The sequence below is a fragment of the Pocillopora verrucosa genome, chromosome 10 (assembly GCF_036669915.1).
Source record: "Pocillopora verrucosa isolate sample1 chromosome 10, ASM3666991v2, whole genome shotgun sequence".
Classification (NCBI taxonomy): domain Eukaryota; kingdom Metazoa; phylum Cnidaria; class Anthozoa; order Scleractinia; family Pocilloporidae; genus Pocillopora; species Pocillopora verrucosa.
The window spans coordinates 8,378,019-8,400,760 of NC_089321.1; the positions used below are offsets into that span (position 1 = coordinate 8,378,019).

The following is a 22,742-nucleotide window of genomic DNA, read 5'->3' on the forward strand; positions in this document are numbered from 1 at the left end:
ATTCCGGTCTCGCACGTAAAATAAGGGCGGTTTTAGAGGTTGGGTGGGAACCACTACTCAGCCGGAGGACGAAAAGCAAGTGAAATAAGTCCCTAAATAGAATGTCGAAGTTAGAGATCTTGATCAAATCTAAAAAGAACAGTCATGTAGGCAGTGCGTGGTCAATGTTTCTCTAAAGAGCATTTTTAACACTGAAAGAGCCCGTCAGTGAGGTAATCATCAGTAGCCAGAAACCAAATTGACACTGAAAATGAGTTTGTGGTCTCTCAGAGAGCCAAAAACTGGTTGATGCTAAAAAAAATTCGAGGATTCTCGAACTGCTGCTTGGAGAGATACGGGTCTGTGGTAGGAGGTATCTGCTAAACGTCTAGATTTCCATTCAAGAGTTTCAGCGGAGGTAAGAAAGCCCTCGCAAATTACTCGCCTTGTTTAGGTGCAAGTTTTGCAATGACTACAGTAGCTTCCCTAAGGATATGAGCTGAACACGTTTCTACGTGTAAATCATTACCAGCGACGGTTTTCCGTCACGAGATTCATTCACACAGCATTCACATCCTTGAACTTTTTAAATGAGGATCACGAGAATGGCCCCTTTCCAAATGACACATTGCGTGACATTTCGTGACCATGCCCCACCTTGTTGTATTCAAATTTTAGTAAGATTCGACCAATCAGAATACGAACTTCTGCGTGGCTCGGCCAATAGCAAACCATATAATTGAATAACCAGGAATGTAAGCAACGAAGCGTCTGTAAATGATCACGTGACTTACCGAGCATGGTTTAAGGTCTGCATATTGTTTGAATCCACCATCTTGCTCTGTGGAGTTATGATGGGTTTTAGGAGCTTAGCGGCTGGTTTGTGGTTATTCCACTGCTTGTTCGTCGTTTGTGCAAGTGAGTATTATTTTTGATTTTGGAGCTGAAGCTATTTTCTCTCTCGAAATAGCGCTAAACTGTTGCTCGTATTCTGCCGAAGCGAGAAACAGAAGTAAAGATATTAGTCCCACCTACATTTGTGCCCTAAATTATTCGTGATGTGGTAATTCCGCAGTAATAATCTTCAGTGTGATGCCTTGATTTCTTTTCATCCTCGTGCTACAGAATGTGCGATCTTTTCTGCGTCCCTCTTAATTGTTATTTTACGGAAGTCCATGAGGGCCAGGACCTCTGTGGAATTTGTTCTGATGTTCAAGCGAACAATTCCTAAACTGTTTATGCGAATAAGTTTTGAAAAATTACTGCAATACACGCGTATTAAAGCTTATTGGAAAATTTGGTGTCTGCATTTGTGGTTTATTCTTTGTTTTTGCACAATTTTTGACAAATTTTCTTGTTTTGGTCTCGATTTAAAACGAATTAAGCGATGTTCATGATCTGTAGAATGTTGATATCAGTTCAACTGTTCAAACGTAACTGTTCCCCTTCTAACGTTTCATATTTCAGCGTATCTTTTTAAAATTTATACTTAAGCGCTGATGTATTTTGCAGGTCTGTTTACACTTGTAATAAGCTCAACTGTCTTTGCGCTTAGGTAATGGACCTCACCAAGCAATTCCGGTTGTTTGGCATTGCTTTGGCGAAGTCGGCTAATGTTTTTATAAAACTTGAGGTATTTTTTCGTTAATTTCATAGGAAGCATTTTTGTACGATGACGGTTTTCCTAAAACTAGAAAATAAAAGTGTTTGCAAACTCAACCTATAATCGAGCAAACTGCACAGAGTAATGAAGTATACTGAAACTTTCTCTGATAGCATCGAACCAAGTATTTCATTAAACTGGAAAAAATTCTAACTATGGGTTTGTTTATGAGATACAGAGTTTCATTTCATTTTTTTTGAAAGCTTCCTTGCCTTATGTGTTAACTGCTTCGATGAAATACCCGGTGGTTGACCGATCAAGAAAGAAATGTTGCTACTTTCGAAGGTGTTATTTACACCTATATCATTGCTCAGCGATTTGTGCACCTTTGTTTTCCGGGGTAAAATTCTCCTATCTCGCTATTTTCACCCGTGGCTGTGTTATGAAATCAGAAACAATGAAAACATTGTTACTTTCGCAACGTTTCTATATTCGTGAAGCGCTTTATTCATTTCTGATTTAACTATCAGTGTTGTTCTTTTCTGTGGCCAATTGAATCGGGCAATATGTTGACTAGTTTTCTGCTTTATTTTGTCATGAAAGTTTGACTAAATTGAGAGCAGCGATAAAACGTTTGTTGGCGGCAGTTTTTTCAGCTATTTATTTCTTGATGGGTGTACAGAGTTTGACTCTGTTCCCAGGAACGTTAATATGATTTGTAGCTCTCTAAAACGCTATTGCATGTATACAAAAATGAAAAACTTGTTTGAATATTTTTTCGCACATGTTATTTCTATCAACATCTGTTAAAATCAATTTTGACAGACGTTCTGAAGATCATTTTAAAATGTTTGTGTATTGAATGTATTCTTGCTCGATAAGATCTTTGACTCACCTGGATGAACAAGAGAAAGCGTAGTTTTCACGCTGAGTAATATGATCCAATTGACGTTTGCAGTTAATGTGTAGGTGTCATAGTTGTTTTATCTTTCTCTCCATTATTTACCTTTGCCTACTTAAAACCATAACTTAAAGAAAATGAATATTTGTTACCAAAGGAATCAGTTTTACATATGGCCAAAGTGGAGTCAGCCTAAAAGTCACCCGTATTGCATTTTTCATGATTGAACATGTCTTCTTGTTGTTGCTTGTTTCTGAAATTACTGGAAACAGATCTTTGTGCACAGGAAGCCTAGGTGGATTAAATTCATCACATACATGTGTCATCGAGGACAACAATTACTGTAACCTTTGTTGTGGAAGTTTGTGTGATGTAAACTGCTTTAGGTCATGCAATTTATTTAGTTTTAAGATACTTTCACTTTGCAATTTCTCTTTGTAGTTATGTAATGTGCATCTGCATTAATGGTAGTTATTGCTATTGAAATGTTTGTTGTAAAGTTTCAAGATTTCTTTTTTTCTTTTTTTTTTTTTCAAAATTTCTACAAATGAACCATAATTCAATTCAATTCAATTCAATTCAATTTTATTTGTTAGCAATACAATATTATCACAGTCCTAGGTGACCCGCAATTAGCAAGCTATTCTAGGCGGGCCACCCTTCTAAAACAAGTGCTGTCTCTGCTAAGGATCACATACCGATACAATTAAACAAAGATAATCATTAATAAAAATACAATTGTTAAATAAAATAAAATAAAATTAAGTCCGTTGAATAATTAAATAATCAATTGCAAAGTTATCAAGATATATAATACAATTGAAACAAGACTTAAACGAAGAGTTACTTTATCAAGAGATATTTACAAATTTCTGAGCAGCGTATATCAACATTCATCTCCTCATTTTCCAAAAGTTTTAACAGGCGATTTTTAAGTTCACGCTTAGAACAGAGGTAGACTCTAATATTGTAGGTATTTCCTTGAAGGCAGGGTACCTTGTGATTTGACAGGCTGTTAAGATGACTTAAGCCTGCTGCTTTCCAAATCTCAGACAGAATTAAGTTCAAATTACCTTTCCATATTTTCTTTATACATGTATGTCTCCTGAAAATTAAACAATAATTTACTTTTCTATTATATACCTCATTTACCATTTTCATCATCATCAGCCAAGAAGGGGTTTCAGCACAGAATGCATCACAAAAATTAATGTTGTGCTCAAAAGGCCTAGCAATTTTACGAGTTAATGTGCAAGTAACTGGCAAAAGGAGAGGGTTGATCTCTCAAGATTCAACCCGGCACACTTCTCCTTAGAATTTTGATTTGTGTTTGTACAGAATGATTATATATGTACATCTTAGACACTGTCTAATGAATGGTGAGCAGATGTAAAGATTTAATAAGTTAAAGATTACAATTTGCATATGGAACTAATTTACTTGCTGATGGATGCATCAAATCCAGTTTTAATTAATTATGGAAATGATAACTTTGTGGCTACAGAGGCATGGTACTTTCTGCTCCAAAATACAGGAAAATGCTTTTCTTTAACAGCAGAATATCAAAAGAGTAATTTTTTTGTCTGAGTTCAACTGAGTTATCCACAGCAATTTTCACAATATTCTATTCCAGCCTCTTTGGGACAATTCGTAATGCTTCTTATATAACTGGAAATCCCATGGCTGGGAATTTCAACATTTTCTTATTCTGTGGTATTAAGTTCTGATATTTTGTCTTTCTTTTCCTCTTCTTTGGCCTTACCACCATTGTTGGTTGGTATCATTAGTTTTATCATTGTTGATAATCTGTTAAGTGTTGGACTAGGTTTAACTTGTGTTCACCACTTAACTTGATTTCTACATACAGTTTCTTTTGGCATGTTTGAAGTTTTTGTCAGTAATTGAAAATGTTATTGCCAGTTGGGTCTGACTCTAAGTTGCCATGTAACTGTTAGTTTATATGTTGAAGGTTCAAAATTGTCCTTGGTTTTAATTTAATCCACCAGTTTGAATTGTGCCAGAAGTGGAATGATATTCTCTCAGGTAATCCAAAACCAAAAAAAAACAAGGTGAAAATTATGCAAAATTTCAGAAAAAAAATGGAACAAGAACCCTAGAAGGAATTAAATCCAACATGTACTTGAAGTGTATTTTGTTTGTTTTTTCTTTTAAGTTAAGTTGAGGAATCCTCCCACTTGAATGATAGGGTTACGTTGTATGTTTAGAGAGAGTTTTGCATTAAGGTGGACAACTGAACAATTTTGCTCTACACTCGATAGTGAGTATCTAAGCTTATTTGATTTTTGGTTCTATCAGTTGACCGCGAATTCCCTGGTAATGCTTACCTCAAGTATGTCGCTAACGAGAAGCCAATCAACTCTGAGGAAGACATCTTGACTCTTCAGTTTAAGACAGTTGAACCCTCTGGACTGTTGTTCCATACCCAAATGGGTGGTGGTAGTAGTGGAGACTATGTCACAGTTGAGCTCTATAGTGGAAGTTTAAGGTATGTAGCTGTGAAAAGGGATTGTCAGACAATATTAACTGATGGTATTATTACAATGTGCAGTGAAGATGGCAAGCTTTTATATAGTCTGCTGCATGCAAGGAGCTTATTGATAACAATAAGGCATTATATGATAAAAAAGGCAAAGTGTTGTTAACAGTGACATTATTCATGCCTCTGTCCTCCAGTAGATTATTGGAACCTATCCAAGTGCACATAAAGTTCAACTTATTGTATAATTTTGTTCACTTTTTTGGTATGTTTTTGTTCACAGGTACAGTGTACGGCTTGGTGGAAGTAATGTTGGCAAAGAATTGTTACTGGGCCAAGATCTTAATGATGGAAAACCTCATACTGTAGAAGTGGTACACAAGGAAACTGTCATAAATGTTACGCTAGATCACAAAACATCGCAAGAGAAGAGGGGTAAAATTACCACCAATTATAAAAAGCTTGAGGTAGATGTTGCCATCTATGTTGGAGGAGCACCTAATTTCCAAAGCCTCCAAGGGGTCAAATCAAAGCTTTACTTTGTGGGTTGTCTTACTGATGTGGAGTTTCGGATCGAGACAGTTACACCTCCACGTGAAATACAATTCCTCAAGGAGGGTGTTGTTGAAAGCGTGAAAGTTGATATGAAAAAGGGGTGCTTAACAGTAGCCTTTCAGCCATACACTTTTTCAAAATCAGACTCTGCATTTATTTGTACAATTGACAAGAAGACTGATGTCACTGGAAGCTTTAAGTTCCGAACATATCAGAAGTTTGGAACTCTCCTTAAGCAAGGTGATGAACAGAATGGTTTCACCATAAAGTTTGGAGGAAGTGGTATTACTTTGAGTTTGTTTGTCAAGGGCACAGCGACTGAAGTGACCCTTTCCACTAATGTTAATGAGGCAAAGGTTGACTCTGGGAACTGGATTACTATTGAATTTTTTGTCTCTGCCACCAACATCAGGTTGGAAGGTAAAAATAAATTACCAGTCACAAAAACTCCAACTGAACCTGTGGGGAATAATTTCTTCCACTCTGATGTAACAGCTGGTGGTTTCATTGGCTGTATGCGAGACCTTAAAATCAATAATAATGACTTTAAGCCAGTCAAGGGAGTTGACATCGTCAAAAATGTGGAATTTGACAAATGTAACATCACTGATCTTTGTGTCTTTGTCCCCTGCTTGAACGGTGCAACATGCACAACTGATGGAAAGGAGCTGACTTGTAATTGCCCAGGCACTGGCTACAAAGGAGAAGTGTGCCAGTGGGGTAAGTACTTGTAGACTGTTGATTGTATAACATAATGGTAAGATGAGATGGTGTGGTTATGGTGTACTTAAACACCACACCACATCTTATCTAGCAACAAAGTTCTGTTAAACCCTTGGACCTCTAAGAGTGACTAACATCTGATTTCTCTAAGCAAAATTATCACTACTTGGAGAAGCTTTTGATTGTTACACAAAGTCTCCTTGTCAGCACCTTAGGAAATGTATAGAGGACAGTAGGGAGAAGATGAATATTGATGTTTGGGTGTTAAGGGTTTCAGTCATGGTTATGATGTATGTCCATAAATTAGAGAATTTTTCTTTCATTTTTGGTATGGCTTTGCTCTTTTGTTTGTCACTACCAAATATTTGTTAAGTATGTATGGCAAATTGTCAGAGTGTAAAATGCCGAAGCTCATTAGTTACTTTGCTAGACTTAAGCTGGGACGTTGTCTTTTGTTCTTGGATATGACATTTAACCCTCCCCACCCAAGGATGTTCATTCAATCCTGTATGTCCCAAGATCCAAATAGCATTTCTCCCTACTGGCTGCCATACATTTTCTTGTGAATCACACAATGGAATTTGGTGTTATGGCAACAGAACACCCCTCTGGCTGACTGTAACTAGTCTGTTCTCATTGCTTGCTGGCAATATGACATATTGGAATTGTAAGGAGAAGTTACAAGTTAATCGCTTTTTGGGGTTAGAGGTTTAAATGATTACTTGCTGACTGTCAGGGGAACTTGACTGAACGCTGTTTTAATGCTGTGATTTACACAACACTGATAAGCTGTTATTGGATGAGGATGAGCATGACATCATGAATTACTAATGCAGAGGTCTGAGTTATTATCTGCCTTTGCTGAAGGCTGAGGCTGGTAACACAGACAAGAGGTTTGATAATTTTTGATATCATCTGAAAACTAAATATTTGTTTTCTCATACATTCTTTAAATGATCTTCAAAAATAGACACTTCTCTGAGTTTGCAAAAGTTTAACGACATGGGCACAGACAAGGGGCTGGGAAACTAAGCAGACTTTGTAATGCCAAACCCAATATCTGTTGTGGATATTAGGTTATCTAGTCAACTTTACATGCTAATGTCTATAGACTGTATGCTCTTGACCAATAAGGGTTTTCATAAGAAGTCTAATGTGTAGTAAGGGAACTAGTAGATTATTGACTTTGAGTATGTGAAACTTGTAGAGTAACCTTCTGTAGCTTGCTGTATACAATGTACTGTATAGATATTTTTACCTTTGTATTGACCAAATTTATTATGCATATGTTCTCCCCACAGCTGAGTATGCAGAAAATTGTGAGGCTCATAAAAGGCGACTCATTAATCTAGGTGGAAATCCCACTAATAGTAAATATACAGTTGATGTGGATGGGCCAGGTCCATTGGTGTCTGTAAGGCTGTCCTGTAACATGACAGCCAATCCAGCAGTCACAGTAATCGAAACTGACAAAGCAGGGGGGAAGATTATCACCACTGGTGATAAAGGCACTCCAACCCAGCCTTATACTGAAGACATAAAGTATGTTCCTAATTTAAAAACAGCAAAAGCCTTGGCTAGGAATAGTGAAGCATGCAAGCAGTACATTGACTTTGGATGCAAAGGTGCTAGACTCCTCAATGCTGGTGGGAAAGACAAAACAGGCTATTGGGTTGCTAGTAATGGACTTTTCAAGTATTACTGGGGAGGTGCCCCACCCAGTATGGAATCCTGTGCTTGTGGAGTGAATAAGACCTGTTCAGACAAAAGTAAGATGTGCAACTGTGATGCAAGAGACAATGTTTGGAGGAGAGATCATGGGTGGTTAACTTCTACATCTGACCTGCCTGTAACACAAGTGGTTTTTTCTGATGTGAAGGAAGGGGAGGCAAATTTTTCCGTTAAGGCTCTATACTGCACAGGTGAGATGTGAATCTTTTTAGATGCAGGGTTCTCAGTTGAACCCGTAACCCGTAACACCTGTCACGGGTGTCACAGGTAAGTGTTACGGCTGTCAAAGTGCTTCAACCAGTAGATCAATTCGTCTATCAAATGCAAATAAAAGAACGGCTTTTTGAGTAAATTGCTGGGTAAACTATTGACTGTTAGTTGCTTTCGCAATGTACCTTTCTTCGGTTTTAGTTGTCAAAGTGAATAGCCTTTTTGCAGACCATAGAATAACCGAACAATCGCTTCACGTCTCCGCAACGTTGAATATGGCCGCCATATTGAATTTGTAAATTTGAACCCAGGCCTCTCGCAGATGTCGTCTTTCCACGTGCAAAAACATGGCCGATTCATTCATTAACAAATATTTGCGCTATCTTATACTCTTTCTCGTTTAGATATATAGCAGTTACTGGGTCAGTGTGGCCTTGAGAATTAGTTTTTGTAAGTGGGTGCCCCCATTTGGAGAGGACTGGTTACCTAATAATTATTTTTTGTATAAAATGAATGCCATTAACTCAGAAAGCAAAGCATTGTTATTGCAGGTTAATATTTCATTGAATATTGCAGTGTAGTTTTCAGTTTGATAAGAGATAATTTCAACTTTACGTAGTTCAAAGCCACTGAACAGATTACAAAATGTACTTAAACTTGTTTGGAGAAAATGAGAAAATATGCCCCCAAAATGAAGGAAAAAGCATTTCTGAGCATCTTAAATAAAAAATTTCCCGGGGGAGCATGCCCCCGGACCCCCCTAGCAGCTTGGGCCCTATGGGCCCAAGTTACACGCCCAAAGGGCGTGTATATTAGGGTTACGCCTGTAACTACCAAAGCAACGGCTGTACAAAATTCTACTGAGAACCCTGAGATGTGTATTCACCGTAAATAAACCTACTATTCCAAATTAACACATAGCTTCCAAACCCCAGCCTAAACAGTACCACTAGCTTATAGAGTAGTTGTAACTTAGACTAGTGAATGCATAGTATTTTCTAGGGGGAAGGGGATGTTGAAGCTTCTAATTGAATGGCACTGTAGTCTTTCAAACATTTCACATCTTTGTTGTTATTTTTGTGAAGGAAAAACCCAAAATACAGCAACAATCATTGACGCAGATGGTGTGATAAAGCTTGATAAGTGGTCCCCACCTTCTCATGGGATCATCTCTCTGTTGTTTAAAACACCTTATGCCAAGGGAACAATACTGTACAACGGCGATAACACCAAAGATTATTTCCAGTTGGAAATTGTCAATGAAACCAGCATCAGGCTGAACTACAATATCGGCAATGGAGTTGAGAAAATAGAATTGTCTCTGGGAAATGACAAGAAACTAAATGATCGTGAGTGGCACACAGTAACCGTTTATCACAACATGTTACAATTTGGACTGAAGTTGGATGAAGAAGAAAAAGTGAAAAAGAACCCTGTGCTCTTAGAGAAAGACTTAAACATGGATGATAAGCTCAATATTGGAACAAACCCCAGAGATGTTACAGCAGGATTTGTGGGCTGCATTCGTAGACTGGTAAGCAATTACTGTAACATAAATACCTGTATCTTTCACTTTATCAACTTTGCTATTCTTCCAGGTTATCACTCTTTAGAGACTTAGTTGGTTGTCTCCTATAAGTTAACACTGATAATGGCTTGTAGCAGCTTTTGAGGAGTTTATATTTCTCAGCATTTGCACTTTGGAGGAGACAGCTTTTTGAATTTACTTTGGTGGTGTACTCACCTTAACCTTAAACTCCCAGATCAAATTTGTAATTCTTCCAGTACTGTTAACCATACAATTCTTATAATGTTACTTCAGAGAATTCAGTATTAGATCAACTAATTATCCCCAAAGTGATCTTTTCTTTATTCTCATCACTTATCTGCTTGATATTGTATTGATATTGTTGGGAGAAATTTTGTCTTGGTCACTAATGGGAGTTAAAGGGTTAACTCTGTACAACCTTGCATTGGTATTCATATTCTCTACAGTGTTCTCTCTACATTTCCCATGGTACTGACAAGAGAGTTTATTTAGTAATCAGGAGCTTCTTAAATTGGTGATCATTTCCTTCATTCTCATGACTTTCTAATTGATTGAAGGATGATATTGTGAGGAGAACTTAGAGGCAAATCACACTAAGGGGTTAAAGGATCAGTCAACTGATGGCTGGTAACCAGAATTTTTCAGTACTTAAGTTACATTTACATGCACAACTAACAGAATAAGGGATTTTGTCATTTTCTGTGCAGCGAAACCTGTAATCAGTAAGCATCCAGGGACCTTGTGTGCGATTCTCTTATGGTAGACCATTGCTCTTATTGTTAGTCTGTCTTTTTCTTACAGAAAATAAGGGGGGAAATGTCAGGAGCTTGCTATGTACATAGGCCCTGATAAAAAATTCTGCTTGTTTTCATTTTCATAAGCAACCAATTTCAAACTTTGGATTTCTAGAATTTTAGATCGCAAGTACAAGATTTCTATTGCGTGGCAGTTGAGTAGGGCCTTGTGTTCATTGATTCATCATGTGATGGAAGTCTCGAACTCCTAATCTAGTTGTTTTGTATAAATCTACCAAGCTTTTATGAAAAAGTAAGGTGAAGATAAGCTCACAAATGTATACTTAAATTGATTCAAATTTTCAAAGAATCAGTTCACCTTATGCCCTACTCCCTTAACTCCTCATATATCTCAAAATAGATAGCAAGTAGCATAGCCAATCAGATTGCAGTGTTATAGAGTGCTTGTAGGTTGGTGCTACATGTAAATTAGGTTCATATGTGATAAGTTTAGCAACTTTGGAATCTTTGTGAGTGTAAAAAGTTGATGAATTTTGGGGCTTATGCTGAAATGTAAACAGTTGTATTCAAACGTGTAGCATTATGAACCTGGTAGTTATAGTTGAATTTCAAGGAAATCAACACTCCTCTTCAGGGCATTGTTATTTTTTTCACAGACCATTAATGGTGAATTGATCGACTTGGAGGGATTAGCAAACTCCAAAGAATTCAGCTACGTGAAAGGTGGTTGTGGTGCAGCATGTGACAAAGATCATTGCAAACTTGGCAGTAAATGTGTGGATAACTATAATGTATATAAATGTGACTGCAGTTTAACTCCTTTCTATGGATACTTCTGTTCTCTGGGTGAGTCTGTGTTACACGTAAATCAGTAAGTTAAGGTAGTTTCCTTGAGAAGAGTAGTGTCCAGATTTTTTTTTTGCTTATATTATTCTTCCCTGGTTTTGTAATCATTGCGAAGCTTCTTTCAGCCACCTTTCCTGTCAGCAACCGTTTCTTTTCAGCCACCTCCCTGTCAGCCACCTCTCCTTTTAGCCACCTCTCCTTTTAGCCACCTCTCTTTTCAGCCACCTCTCCTGTCAGCCACCTCCCCTTTCAGCCACCTCTCTTTTCAGCCACCTCTCCTTTCAGCAACCTCTCCTTTCAGTCATGTCTTCTTTTAGCCAGCTCTCCTGTCAGCCACCTTTTCTTTTCAGCCACCTCTCCTTTCAGCCACCTCCCTTTTCAGCCACCTCTCCTGTCATCCATGTCTCCTTTTAGCCACTTCTCTTTTCAGCCACCTCTCCTTTCAGCCACCTCTCCCGTCAGCTGCCCAACCCATCAGCCACCTCCCCTTTCAGCCACCTCTCTTTTCAGCCACCTCTCCTTTCAACAACCTCTCCTTTCAGTCATGTCTCCTTTTAGCCACCTCCCTTTTCAGCCATCTCTCCTGTCAGCCACCTATCCCATCAGCCATCTCTCCTGTCAGCCACATATCCCATCAGCCACCTCCCCTTTCAGCCACCTCTCTTTTCAGCCACCTCTCCTTTCAGCAACCTCTCCTTTTAGCCACCTCTCTTTTCAGCCACCTCTCCTTTCAGCCACCTCTCCTGTCAGCCACCTATCCCATCAGCCACCTCCCCTTTCAGCCACCTCTCTTTTCAGCCACCTCTCCTTTCAGTCATGTCTCCTTTTAGCCACCTCTCCTGTCAGCCACCTTTTCTTTTCAGCCACCTCTCCTTTCAGCCACCACCCTTTTCAGCCACCTCTCTTTTCAGCCACCTCTCCTTTCAGCAACCTCTCCTTTCAGCCATGTCTCCTTTTAGCCACCTCTCCTGTCAGCCACCTCTCTTTTCAGCCAGCTCTCCTTTCAGCCTCCTCTCCTGTCAGCCACCTTTTCTTTTCAGCCACCTCTCCCTTCAGCCACTTCTCCTTTCAGCCAGCTCTCCTGTCAGCCACCTTTTCTTTTCAGCCACCTCTCCCTTCAGCCACTTCTCCTTTCAGCCACTTCTCCTGTCAGCCACCTTTTCTTTTCAGCCACCTCTCCCTTCAGCCACTTCTCCTTTCAGCCAGCTCTCCTTTCAGCCACTTCCTCTGTCAGCCACCTTTTCTTTTCAGCCACCTGTCCTTTCAGATTTATATGTTGGGTTCAGGGGAAAGGTACTTCATTTTGACAGCATCTTTATCCCCTTCAGTACACAAACCTTTTTCTGTCCATGAGTACCAGGGACCAGCAATAGATCAGTATTCAATCCAGGGAAGGGAAGGGGTGTGACATTAGTCCTTGCCTAATGCTATCTTCAGGGTTCTTTGTCAGCTGACAAACCAGTTCCTTTGATTTTCACTCCTCCGTCTCTTCTTACAGTACAACACATTGATTAATGTTATATAAACTGAAAGGTAATAATCAGACCAGATGTTCTTCCCTGAGGATTAATTTTATACTTTACTTAAATCTTGCCTTTATTTTGCTTGTCATAACCTTGCAAACCAACTGGTACATTGCTTTACATGTATAGAATGTGTAAAGTAGAATTCTAAGTCCTTAAATGTCCAAATATTTGGATAGTTAACATGCTCCCAGAGCTTTCCCTCCCCTCCCCTCCCCTCCCCTCCCCCTTTCCTGGTGTTGGTACCCGAATTTGAGACACACTCTTTGTGGGCCTCGCCATACACACACATACACACCCCCCCCCCCCCTTCCTAGTAAAACGTTTACCACATAGGTTTTGCTATGCTTTTTGTTGTTACAAGCAATGTCTTTTCCTGCTGTTGTGTTTAGATTATGGCGCATCGTTTGCTGAACAAGAAAGCGAGATAACATACACCTACCCTACCCCTGAGAATGTCCCCGGCGTAGACATAGTTCTTGGCTTCAAAGCGAATTCCAAAGACAAATGCGGAGGGGACTTACTTAAGATCACCAGTAAGGGCACTCAAGATTTCTTTCTGTTTTCAATCAACTCGAAAAAGAATCTCGTGTTTTCCTTCGAATCCACCACGTCGGGTGATGGTGAATTTGAGATAAGCCCCTCCAAAAACGATGACTTCTGTGATGGAAATAGACACACGTTTTCATTTGTTCGCCGAAACGAGAAACTTAATTTCACCGTTGATGGAAAGGACACACAAGAGGAGAAAAACGACCGGTTAAGAAACCCTTTCCCCCGTATGGAGAAGATTATCGTTGGAAAGCAAGGTGATACTGGTTTTAAGGGCTGCCTCACGGGTGTCAAAGTGACGCCGTTTAGTTTTGACAAGTCGCATCCAACAATAAGTCCCATCAAGGATTATGTTTACGATGGGAAAACCAAGAATTACAAGGCCTCTGGTATCAGTGGAGATAGTAAAGAGAAGTGTGGCGAGGAGCCGGAGGTGCCTGAAAACCCACCCACCCCGCGAGATCCGGGCAGTTCCGGTGGCTCTGTCCAGTCAACAAATCCTTATGACCCGACTTCTGGAAGACGTACTGATGATGACAACAAGACAGCCATCATAGTGATCGTAGTGCTCATCTTGGTGCTGCTGTTGGTGGTTTTATTGATTGTTATATACTGGTACTGGGCAAGACATAAGGGGGAGTATCACACGCACGAAGACGACGAAGAGCTCAAAAGCACGGATCCGTACATTGACATGACCACCACCCGGAAACCCATGGAGGAGGACGTGGAGAAGAAGAAAGAGTGGTTCATCTAAAGGTGGTCTACATTGTTTAGACGAGTTTCTATTTCAGTCTACAGCAATCATTCATGTCTTTAGTCGGCCGTGGAGCGCTGAAGAATCGTGCCAATCAGTGCTGTGCATGACTGATCTTTTAGCTAAGTAAACCTTTTCTAATTTCCATGTAAATCACGCTAGATTTCATCAGTTCATAGATGATCTTCTCCCTTAACGTGAGATAAACTCGCACGAGGGGTTTTGTATTTGGTACTCCGTGAACACCACTCGCATACTTTGCGTGTGGCCTAGAATTAATGGCATCTGAACTACTTTAATCGAAGATTTTTTTTACAGCATGAAGTGAAAGTTGTTGTTTGTTTTCGAGGCGAGTTGATGAGCATAATCTGTTTTATTGGCAGTATATTTTACTATTTTATTGAATCATAAAACTTGATGTATTAAATTTTTAGGTGTTATGTGCCATATGCAATTGTCTAGCATAGAGAAAGCTAATGTAACTTCCAGCCTTTGCCTTTCTGGGTGACATTATTCCATCGAGACACCATAATGTAAAAGAGTTTGTACCCAAGGCATTCGCGGTTTTGGAGTAGTTTGTCCAATTTCCGGCTCAGCGCTCAGGCAGAAAACCACGTTGCATTGCATCATTATAAATTTACGATTTTTTTCGTGAGACTTAAAATTTTCAAAATGGACTCGCGCTTGAGCAAATTGTCGCTCCAAAAGAGTAGTATAAGAAATGTGTGATTGATCGAGCTTTTATCGGTTTCATTTAATCGAAGTATGTTTCTGTTGATTTTGCTTGAGTTTTTTTTTAGCCTTTACTTTTGGAGTAATGAAACCAGGCTTCTTTACTTGGCATCAAAATTACATCAAACTTTTCAGAATGAGGCGTTTCAACGCTTAATATGGAATTCAAGGTTTAGCGCGTTTTTTTTCAAAGTTTGACGTATGCAAGTATTTATCAGGTATCGAGGTAAAAATTTTCTTAAGTTGTCTTCGTACAATATCATATGGAATTAAATAAAAATTTTAAAACTCTTCACCTCGGTGAATAGATACTTTTCTTTGTAAACTTGCCAGTATAAGGAAATTTAGGGTTCCAATCTATGTAGATTGAATGTATATGTAAAGACTCTTCGAATTTTCGAATCAGCAAGTACTAAATGTAGTTTAATAGAAGCTAAAGTAGATCTGTAATTTTAGGGAATTGTGCTAAGGCCAAAGCAAGGGTTCCGTGTTTGCGCTTTACCAGTTGGTCGAATTCAGCACGAACTGGAGTTGCCCTTAGATGATTTTCGAAAAACTATCGCTGATGATCAACCGTATTTTTTCGAACATCGTCTGTTGTTAACTCTGTCACAAATTTGAGGACAATTTCCTAGAGGGACTGTTGCAGAGATCTCGTCGAAGGGTGTTTTTGCAGAGGGAAAAGATTAACTGCTCTATGTGGGAGAAATATTTTCATAATTTGTACCTTTCTATCGTTAATTACCGACCTAAGTTTATGGGGTACGAAAGAGAGACCCTTGGGGGACCAATAGAGTGCTTAAATCCTGTGCGATCTCAGTTTGAAGTAATTAGCGCTGTCCTCTGACTTGGTTTCTTGTGGTGGGTTCACGGACAGACTTGTTTTGGTCTTAAAGTGGAAGTCTTTTTTTTTTTTTTTACCTCTAATCAGCTGCAAATCGCAAATAAAGCTTTTAAACAAAAATAGGCTTTGATTTGAGCGTTTGCATTTTTGTCTGCCGGTTTCTCCATGCCCATAGCCGTCACTTCGAGAGATTTTTGTCCCATAATTCCCCTTTCTGTTGTTGAATGTCTGGGAAATGACAGTTGTAGATTAGTAGCACCACATTTAATGGCCAGGGAAGCAGACAGAAAGCGAAAAGAATCCCCATTCCATTTGTATTAGAGTCCTCACCTTAACAGATTTTTACCTTCCTTTAATCACTTATAACCAGTCACACAGCTCCCCGCGGTAAAGTAACGTGATTGGAAAGAGTGCTGGTTTTCGTACCGTGCACGTTGTACGGGCCCAAGTTGTTTTAGGGGTTGATAACATTACCCAACGGATAAATCGCTATCCGGCGGACGAATTAAAATGTTAACAAAACGTACTGCGTCATCCACCCTTTGAACAACCAAGGCCAGAAAGCTTGGCTCTTCACTAAATCATCCACGAAGTTTATGAGAGTAACGGTACCATCTCGCGTTTTCCCGCCGAAGACGGCCATTCCGTCCCAGAACGCAAACGGTCCCACAAGTCGTCGTCCACGTTTTCGTCCTCATTGCTAAGGGTCCCTATCAAAGGGAAAGATTGACGCTTTGAAACTTACGGCCCTTTAGAGATTGACTTCTCAAAAATTAATTTCCCTTCTGGATGGTTATGTGGGAAAATGATTTTTCTTTCCAATTTTCCCTGGAAGAAATTCATTAGCAAAAAGCGGATGTAACAAATACTTCAGGATTCTAGAATTTAACTTCTGGCAGAGAACTTTGAAATGGTAATGTAGTGTTAATTTCGGAATTTCAAGGAATTTCACTGTCGAACCAGGGCAATAAAAACTTGAGTGGTGTAGAATTCAAACACAAAGTACGAAAGTAGAACAATCTTCCTCGTTGGCCTGAGGGTATCTTTTGCCAGCTCCATCTGTGGCGAAATTGTTTACTTGCTCTGCCATCTAGAAATCGATAAATAAATGCACACATGGATGTAATTTCATTTAACATAAACATAATAGCAGATGATATGATACAATACAATTATTGCCCCCGCAGGGTTTTTGGCCCCAGAGGGCCAAAAACCCGAGGAGGCACCTTAGGACTCCCCGCGTAATATAGAGGAAGACTGGAGAAGAGGGAATGTGGGTATTTTCGGTAGATCATAACCAGAAAAAATCTCGATTTGATCGCTTGCACGGCCGCAAGGTATCAACGTTTTTCCTGCAAATGGTCATGGGCTGCCAGTAAAAAGACACGCGCGCGAGGACTTTTAGGATCGGTGTCTTTGACACGAGATTTGTCCTAGTACAGAGGAAGACTGGAGAAGAGAGAATGTAGGTGTTTTCGGTTGATCGTAACCAAAAAAAATCTCGATTTGATCGCTTGCACGGCCGCAAGGTATCAACGTTTTTCCCGCAAATGGTCATAACTACACAACTGTAAACAACAAGCCCAACTCAAAAAAAAAAAAAAATGGTACTGTAGGGCGGGGGCAGCTCTAGTGAGAACTATAACTAGTATAAAATATAATACTTGTGATATAAATTATCACATAATGTAATACAATCGAATGTAGCTTCGTACAATATAATTAATTATCATATACCATGATGCAGCGTAATGTTCCACCATACGATGAATAGCACGGATATGATATCATATGACATAGAGTGGTGTGATATTATGTAGCACAGTATGATATTTTTAAATACAATATGACAATATAGTATTTTGATTTGATCTTGATGAAACCTCAGCTCAGTAGTTTCGAAGAAAGATGGCATTGCGAAGAGTTGAATGATAACATTATTTAAACTAAAAGTGATACATTAATTTGAAATCTTAGCTTTTCATGTCAAATTCAATTGCTTTGATCTTGTTAGACACAGCAGGTACAGAGGGGCTGATTTTTAAGGCTCTTCGTAGTTGGCTAAACTTTTAGAGCATTGATATCGAACCTCTGCAGCAAAAAATATTCAGATAATTCTCCTCTGTTTGGCTAGATAGACACCTGTATTTAAAATAACCCTTAGAAGAAACTCAGGGTAGTCCTGTCAGAAGCCTAAAAGTAGATTACGAATTAAGAAATAACACAGATAACTACGCTAATTAACGATTTATTGTCTCAGTACCCTGATTTCTATCAAATTACGTTTATTTGAAATTTGCGTTGACCTTTTGATCGGCGTCGAGGATTTGCTCGTAAATTCGCTTATTACTATGTAAATTTTTTTGTATCCATTCTAGATAACAACTCAAATGCTTGGCTTTTATCTTTATAGCTAATCGTTAACAGACATGGTCTTAAAGAACAACTCAAACTGTTTTCGACAATCTTTAGCTTGTAATGCGCATCATCGAGGCCGCATTCATTCATGGAATGACCTTAATAACTTGAGTTTCTCTTGGTCATCATCTGCTAAACTTTGTTCATAGGCTAGCTTATTAAGAACGATTGGTAAAAATATTTCAAAATACGAACGTACATGTAAGCGTTTCAGAGCTTCCAGCGCTCCTTTGAAATGCAGCTACGTCGTGCATTTCATTACCCAAGTCAAAGCAAACTAAACTCGTATGATTACACATCACTTTTACTTTTGAGCCAACTAAGAGTAAAAAGCTATCGAGGAAGAAAACTGTAAAATTAATGAGCTGTAAATAAGATAATAATTTTGATTTGCAATGTGTGAATTCTGACGCTTGGTTGGCAAGATAGGGAATTTAACAGGAAACCACCATGAAACGCATTGCAAGGTAAAGGTCTAAACTTCAATTAAAGATTGTCAAAATGTTGACTTGTTCCTTGGTTCCAGATTGCTTGTGGCGTAGATATACAACCTGTACTAAAGTTTTCCACAGGGATGGAGTGATTGTCGCCATGTATTTGAAGGTGGAAGGAGTTTATCGAATCATGGAACGTAAAGGAATTTGAATGAGAGGTGATGCTTGCCTCTGATAAACTACCGAAGCCATATCTATTTTGGTGACTAAGGTGTTTCAATCGTTCTTGAATTTCGTTTTCAAGAGCCTTTTCTACGAACTCACTCTCTTTTTTCCATTTCATTCGACGATTTTGAAACCAAACTCTGACCTGTTTCTCGGTGAGGCCGAGAGACAGGGCAATTTCAATCCTCCGCGTTCTACAAAGGTATCTGTTGAAGTGAAACTCCTTCTCCAATTCTACCAGCTGTTTTGAGCTGTAGATGATCCGATTGAGCATTTTATCATCTTTTCCTTGTGTTGCACCTAAAGAAAAAGATTTTTTAGTGTCAATCATTACAACTGCATAAAACTTTGGCGACTCACACTTCGAGCAAATAGTACATTACTTTAAACAAATGCCCCCGCAGTATACAACTGACATGGATGCCTCCTTTTTTTTAACTGAATTCGCTGTAATTTTATGGAGATAAATCTTTCACTTTGCTGTTAACAGTTAAAGGTCTTTTGCATACAAGTTTGAATTAATGCGAAGAGTTCACTTGGAGTCTCTCGACCATAACAACACATTATGGTATTCGTCGGATCAACTCCTCACGGAAGGAGACGGCGTCGAGAAGGCTAAACAGATTTGCTGTGGCTAGCGTGTGGAGTGGGGTTATTTTTAAGTGTGAAATACTTTGACTAATATGTTTTGGAAGAGAAATATATGTAATTATCATTGCATCCGGCTTGCAATGACAATGAGAAAGGTGCAGAGTAAAATTTATCTTCGATCGGAGAAGAACCATAAAGTCGTGTTTAATAGCTTCAATTTGTATAGTTGCTTGTAAGCTCGCCTGAATTGCCAAGGGCCCAGATATAGAGCTTCTGTAAAGTTGAAGTTCATTGGAAGAGAGGTTCAAAGTGTATTATTGAGTAAGTAAAGCTTCACAACAGTCAGTACCACTTAAACTATTGATTATTAATAAAATCATGCAACAACACCCAAGAATGCAACAGAGGAGTTGAGGTATGTTTTCAAAGAGAGAAAGATTCGAGACTTACGGAATCAAATTGAACTTAAACGAAGTTAATCGATAAAATGATTGTTTTAATTCCAAAGGTAAACTTTGCTACATCAAAATTAAGCAAATCGAACTTTGCATGCGGCCGGGCATATGTTGCGTTCGGAATTCAATGCATTCGGAATGCAGCACAGAGCCATACTTTAAATCACGAATACAAAACATTTCATATAGGTGGATATTTTTCTGACAAATATACTGTTCAAAAGTGATGAGGCCAAAATGCCCAAGAATCGACAATTTTGTGGTTAATTTCGATAGGTTAGAGTATTACAACTGCCCCGCACACCAAGCGGTAAGGGATTGCCATGCCACATATTAGAACATGGCGTGTCTAGTGGTCTTTCATCATCTAGGGTAAGCGACAAGTCAAATGGTTCAGTTTGAAACACCACGGAGATTTAGCCATAACGTAAATATGAAAAAGTTCTATTGAAGAGCTCATAGAGAAACAAACACGAGGATAAAACGAAATCCTTAAATATGCTCCATTCATACTTGTTCTTAAGAGATGTTCTACGTCGTCAGCCGAGGTTTCACCACCACCTAAAAGAACCTTTTCCGGTAGTCCACTATCTATAAACTTATTTTAGCGAGCGAAATACTCTTAAAAGTCATCTTGCCTATGTAGTCTATGTTATAGCTCATTGTTTATGATACTTGGCCCTTGATTTTGGAAACATCTGCACAAATCAATATCATTTGCGCATAGAGGGGGTTGTTTTTCACCTCCACCCAACTCCCTGTTTATGCCAAGTTTAAGAACAAAAAATTTTTTACAGGCACCTCTTGAGCGAAATTCCTTCATCCATGGGTATATTTTATGGGCACTGTTTTCTCCTGTGGCATCTTTGTTTGGTAAGTTAGCTGCCTGATTCTCCAATCGTTGGCACAAGCCCGACTCATCACAAGACGTCACACCCGACTCATCACTGTTGTTTTTTCTTTGACAGTGATCCTGATCCTTGCTTGCTTTCTGCATCATTCACTGTCCACACACTGCGCTTAATATAAATAAGTCTCTGATAAAAGATTTTTTTGTGTGACCTCTGCCTGTTTAGAGATCTGAACTCGCAAACATGTACTCAACTAGGGAAGCACTAGGTCGCGTGGGCGGTCGAGTAGGCGAACCGGAAGCTTTGATATCCTTACGACCTTTGTCCCGATTTATAGTGTAGTTTCTTTACGTTAAGTGATACTGTACTACTACTAATCAAAACATCCAATTGGATATTTGTATCGACCGTGCTGAAAATGATCGTGTTGTCGTATTCTTTCGTGCTGTCACGTGACAAGCACCTGTAATTAATTAAATGCGGTTTAGTTGCTCTGGTATGAAGCTGTGAATGTATTCATACCCTCGTCAAGAAAATGCTCTTGGAAGCGGAATCTCTTCTCAATTCATTTTGCCATACACTTTGCGCAAAAAAAGCAGTCAGGGAAAGTTAATCAATCGCTTTGACAATGGACCATTGCTCAAATCGTCATCTTAGGAACTCTTTACGGTGACAAATTTACGTTATTAACTCAGTTGATGAAAATGAATTATCTTGTAAAACCCTGAACAACACACCACCACGGTTTTTTTCCGCAAATTAGTCCCTTTAGTCAGTAAAAGGCACAGGTTTGCTCAACCTCGTTCCCAGACTCCCAGGAACTCTTTTCCTCCTGTCCGCTTGAAGGAAGGAACGAAACACCAAAGATTCGAGGTTATGCTCTGATGATCTTGGCAAAAACGATCTCCAACAGACAGGGAGGTCCTATAAACTATTTCTCGGCTGAAAAAAAAAATCAAATCACTACGTTTTGGGTTATTTTAATAGAGTGGGAGAATATACATATCACACATATGGAATCAATGACACTTTTCGCAGCTGTAAATCGGCCTAGAGATCGTTCTTCCAACAGGGGTCAATCGATTAACCGCGCTCGGTTAGCTCATGCGGTAGAGCGCATGACTGCAGTGCGGCGGCGGAGGTCGTGGGTTCAAGACTCAGACCAGACTGACACTTAGGGTCTTATAATAATTGAGAAACTGAGGTTAAATTAAAAATCCACCATGTCAGAAATAAAATATCGCTTAGACGCTGGAGATATGATACACAGGTAAAAGAAATCGGAAAATTTTCAAATTTAATTTTTCATCTGTGTCAAACATTTAAATAAAGGAACAAATCACGAAAGATTTGTGTTAATATACGCGTTAATTTCGTTGGAAAGGGGATTTAAAATATCACGAATTAGCAAATAAGTTTGTATTATTGATTAAGAAACCTTGGTATTTTCGCCGGATCATATCTGTCGAGTCTTGTGTCTACCAGTTCGGTATTGGGTCAGGTTAGAGCTTCTCAGATCATCTTGTCTTAGGCCAGAGCTATTGGCATAACAAGTTCTGGGATGATTTCGCAACGCTCATACACCCTCACTCTCTGATTTAAGCTATCAACCATCACAACTTTCTTCGAGGTTCTTCCTGAAATCCTCTTCTCTTTTTTTGTGTATTAATAAAGGAGGGGAAAAATGAAAGCATTTATCCAACAACACGAAACCGGAAAACCCGTTAATTATTGAAATATTAAACGACATTTATAGTCAGTGATTCACCTTTGCTTACAGGTCATGAGAAAATTTTGTTATGATAATCTCTTTTTTACTTTCAAGAAAGCGTGGTTAAATTCCATTATTCACCACGTACTAGTTGCGGCTATTGTGTAAATATGTACCCAGAAAGGCATAGGGTCCCATCGTTCATTATAAACGCTTTATTGAGTGTCAATGTTTTTGCAATCGAGTGTAAATTTTCGGTTATTCATGCGATTTTCACTGTGTTTATTTGACGATTAAAGG

The 22,742-nt window shown here is 39.0% G+C and overlaps 2 protein-coding genes across 2 annotated transcripts; one reads left to right on the forward strand and one right to left on the reverse strand.

Moving 5' to 3' along the window:
* The first annotated feature begins 742 nt into the window (after positions 1 to 742).
* LOC131791669 (EGF and laminin G domain-containing protein-like) lies at positions 743 to 15,208 on the forward strand. The gene is made up of 7 exons (XM_059109023.2): positions 743 to 897; positions 4,800 to 4,989; positions 5,264 to 6,255; positions 7,560 to 8,180; positions 9,285 to 9,733; positions 11,160 to 11,349; positions 13,265 to 15,208. Exons 1-7 carry the CDS (start codon positions 831 to 833, stop codon positions 14,179 to 14,181), a joined length of 3,426 nt encoding a protein of 1,141 aa, XP_058965006.2. The 5' UTR covers positions 743 to 830; the 3' UTR covers positions 14,182 to 15,208.
* A 3,453-nt stretch (positions 15,209 to 18,661) lies between these two features.
* Positions 18,662 to 20,877, reverse strand: LOC131791731 (homeobox protein Hox-C6-like). The gene is made up of 2 exons (XM_059109113.1): positions 20,682 to 20,877; positions 18,662 to 19,134 (listed from the first exon to the last, which is right to left on the reverse strand). The coding sequence occupies exons 1-2, from the start codon at positions 20,875 to 20,877 to the stop codon at positions 18,662 to 18,664; spliced, it is 669 nt and encodes a 222-aa protein (XP_058965096.1).
* Positions 20,878 to 22,742: the final 1,865 nt, after the last annotated feature.

Excerpts from the sequence above, each read along its gene's own strand:
- LOC131791669 (XM_059109023.2), top strand. The coding sequence starts at position 831 with ATGATGGGTTTTAGGAGCTTAGCGGCTGGTTTGTGGTTATTCCACTGC. Across the intron at positions 6,256-7,559 it reads AGGAGAAGTGTGCCAGTGGG|CTGAGTATGCAGAAAATTGT; the intron begins GTAAGTACTTGT and ends TTCTCCCCACAG. Across the intron at positions 11,350-13,264 it reads TGGATACTTCTGTTCTCTGG|ATTATGGCGCATCGTTTGCT; the intron begins GTGAGTCTGTGT and ends TGTTGTGTTTAG.
- LOC131791731 (XM_059109113.1), bottom strand. The coding sequence starts at position 20,877 with ATGCAGAAAGCAAGCAAGGATCAGGATCACTGTCAAAGAAAAAACAAC. Across the intron at positions 19,135-20,681 it reads GAAGGAATTTCGCTCAAGAG|GTGCAACACAAGGAAAAGAT; the intron begins GTGCCTGTAAAA and ends CTTTTTCTTTAG.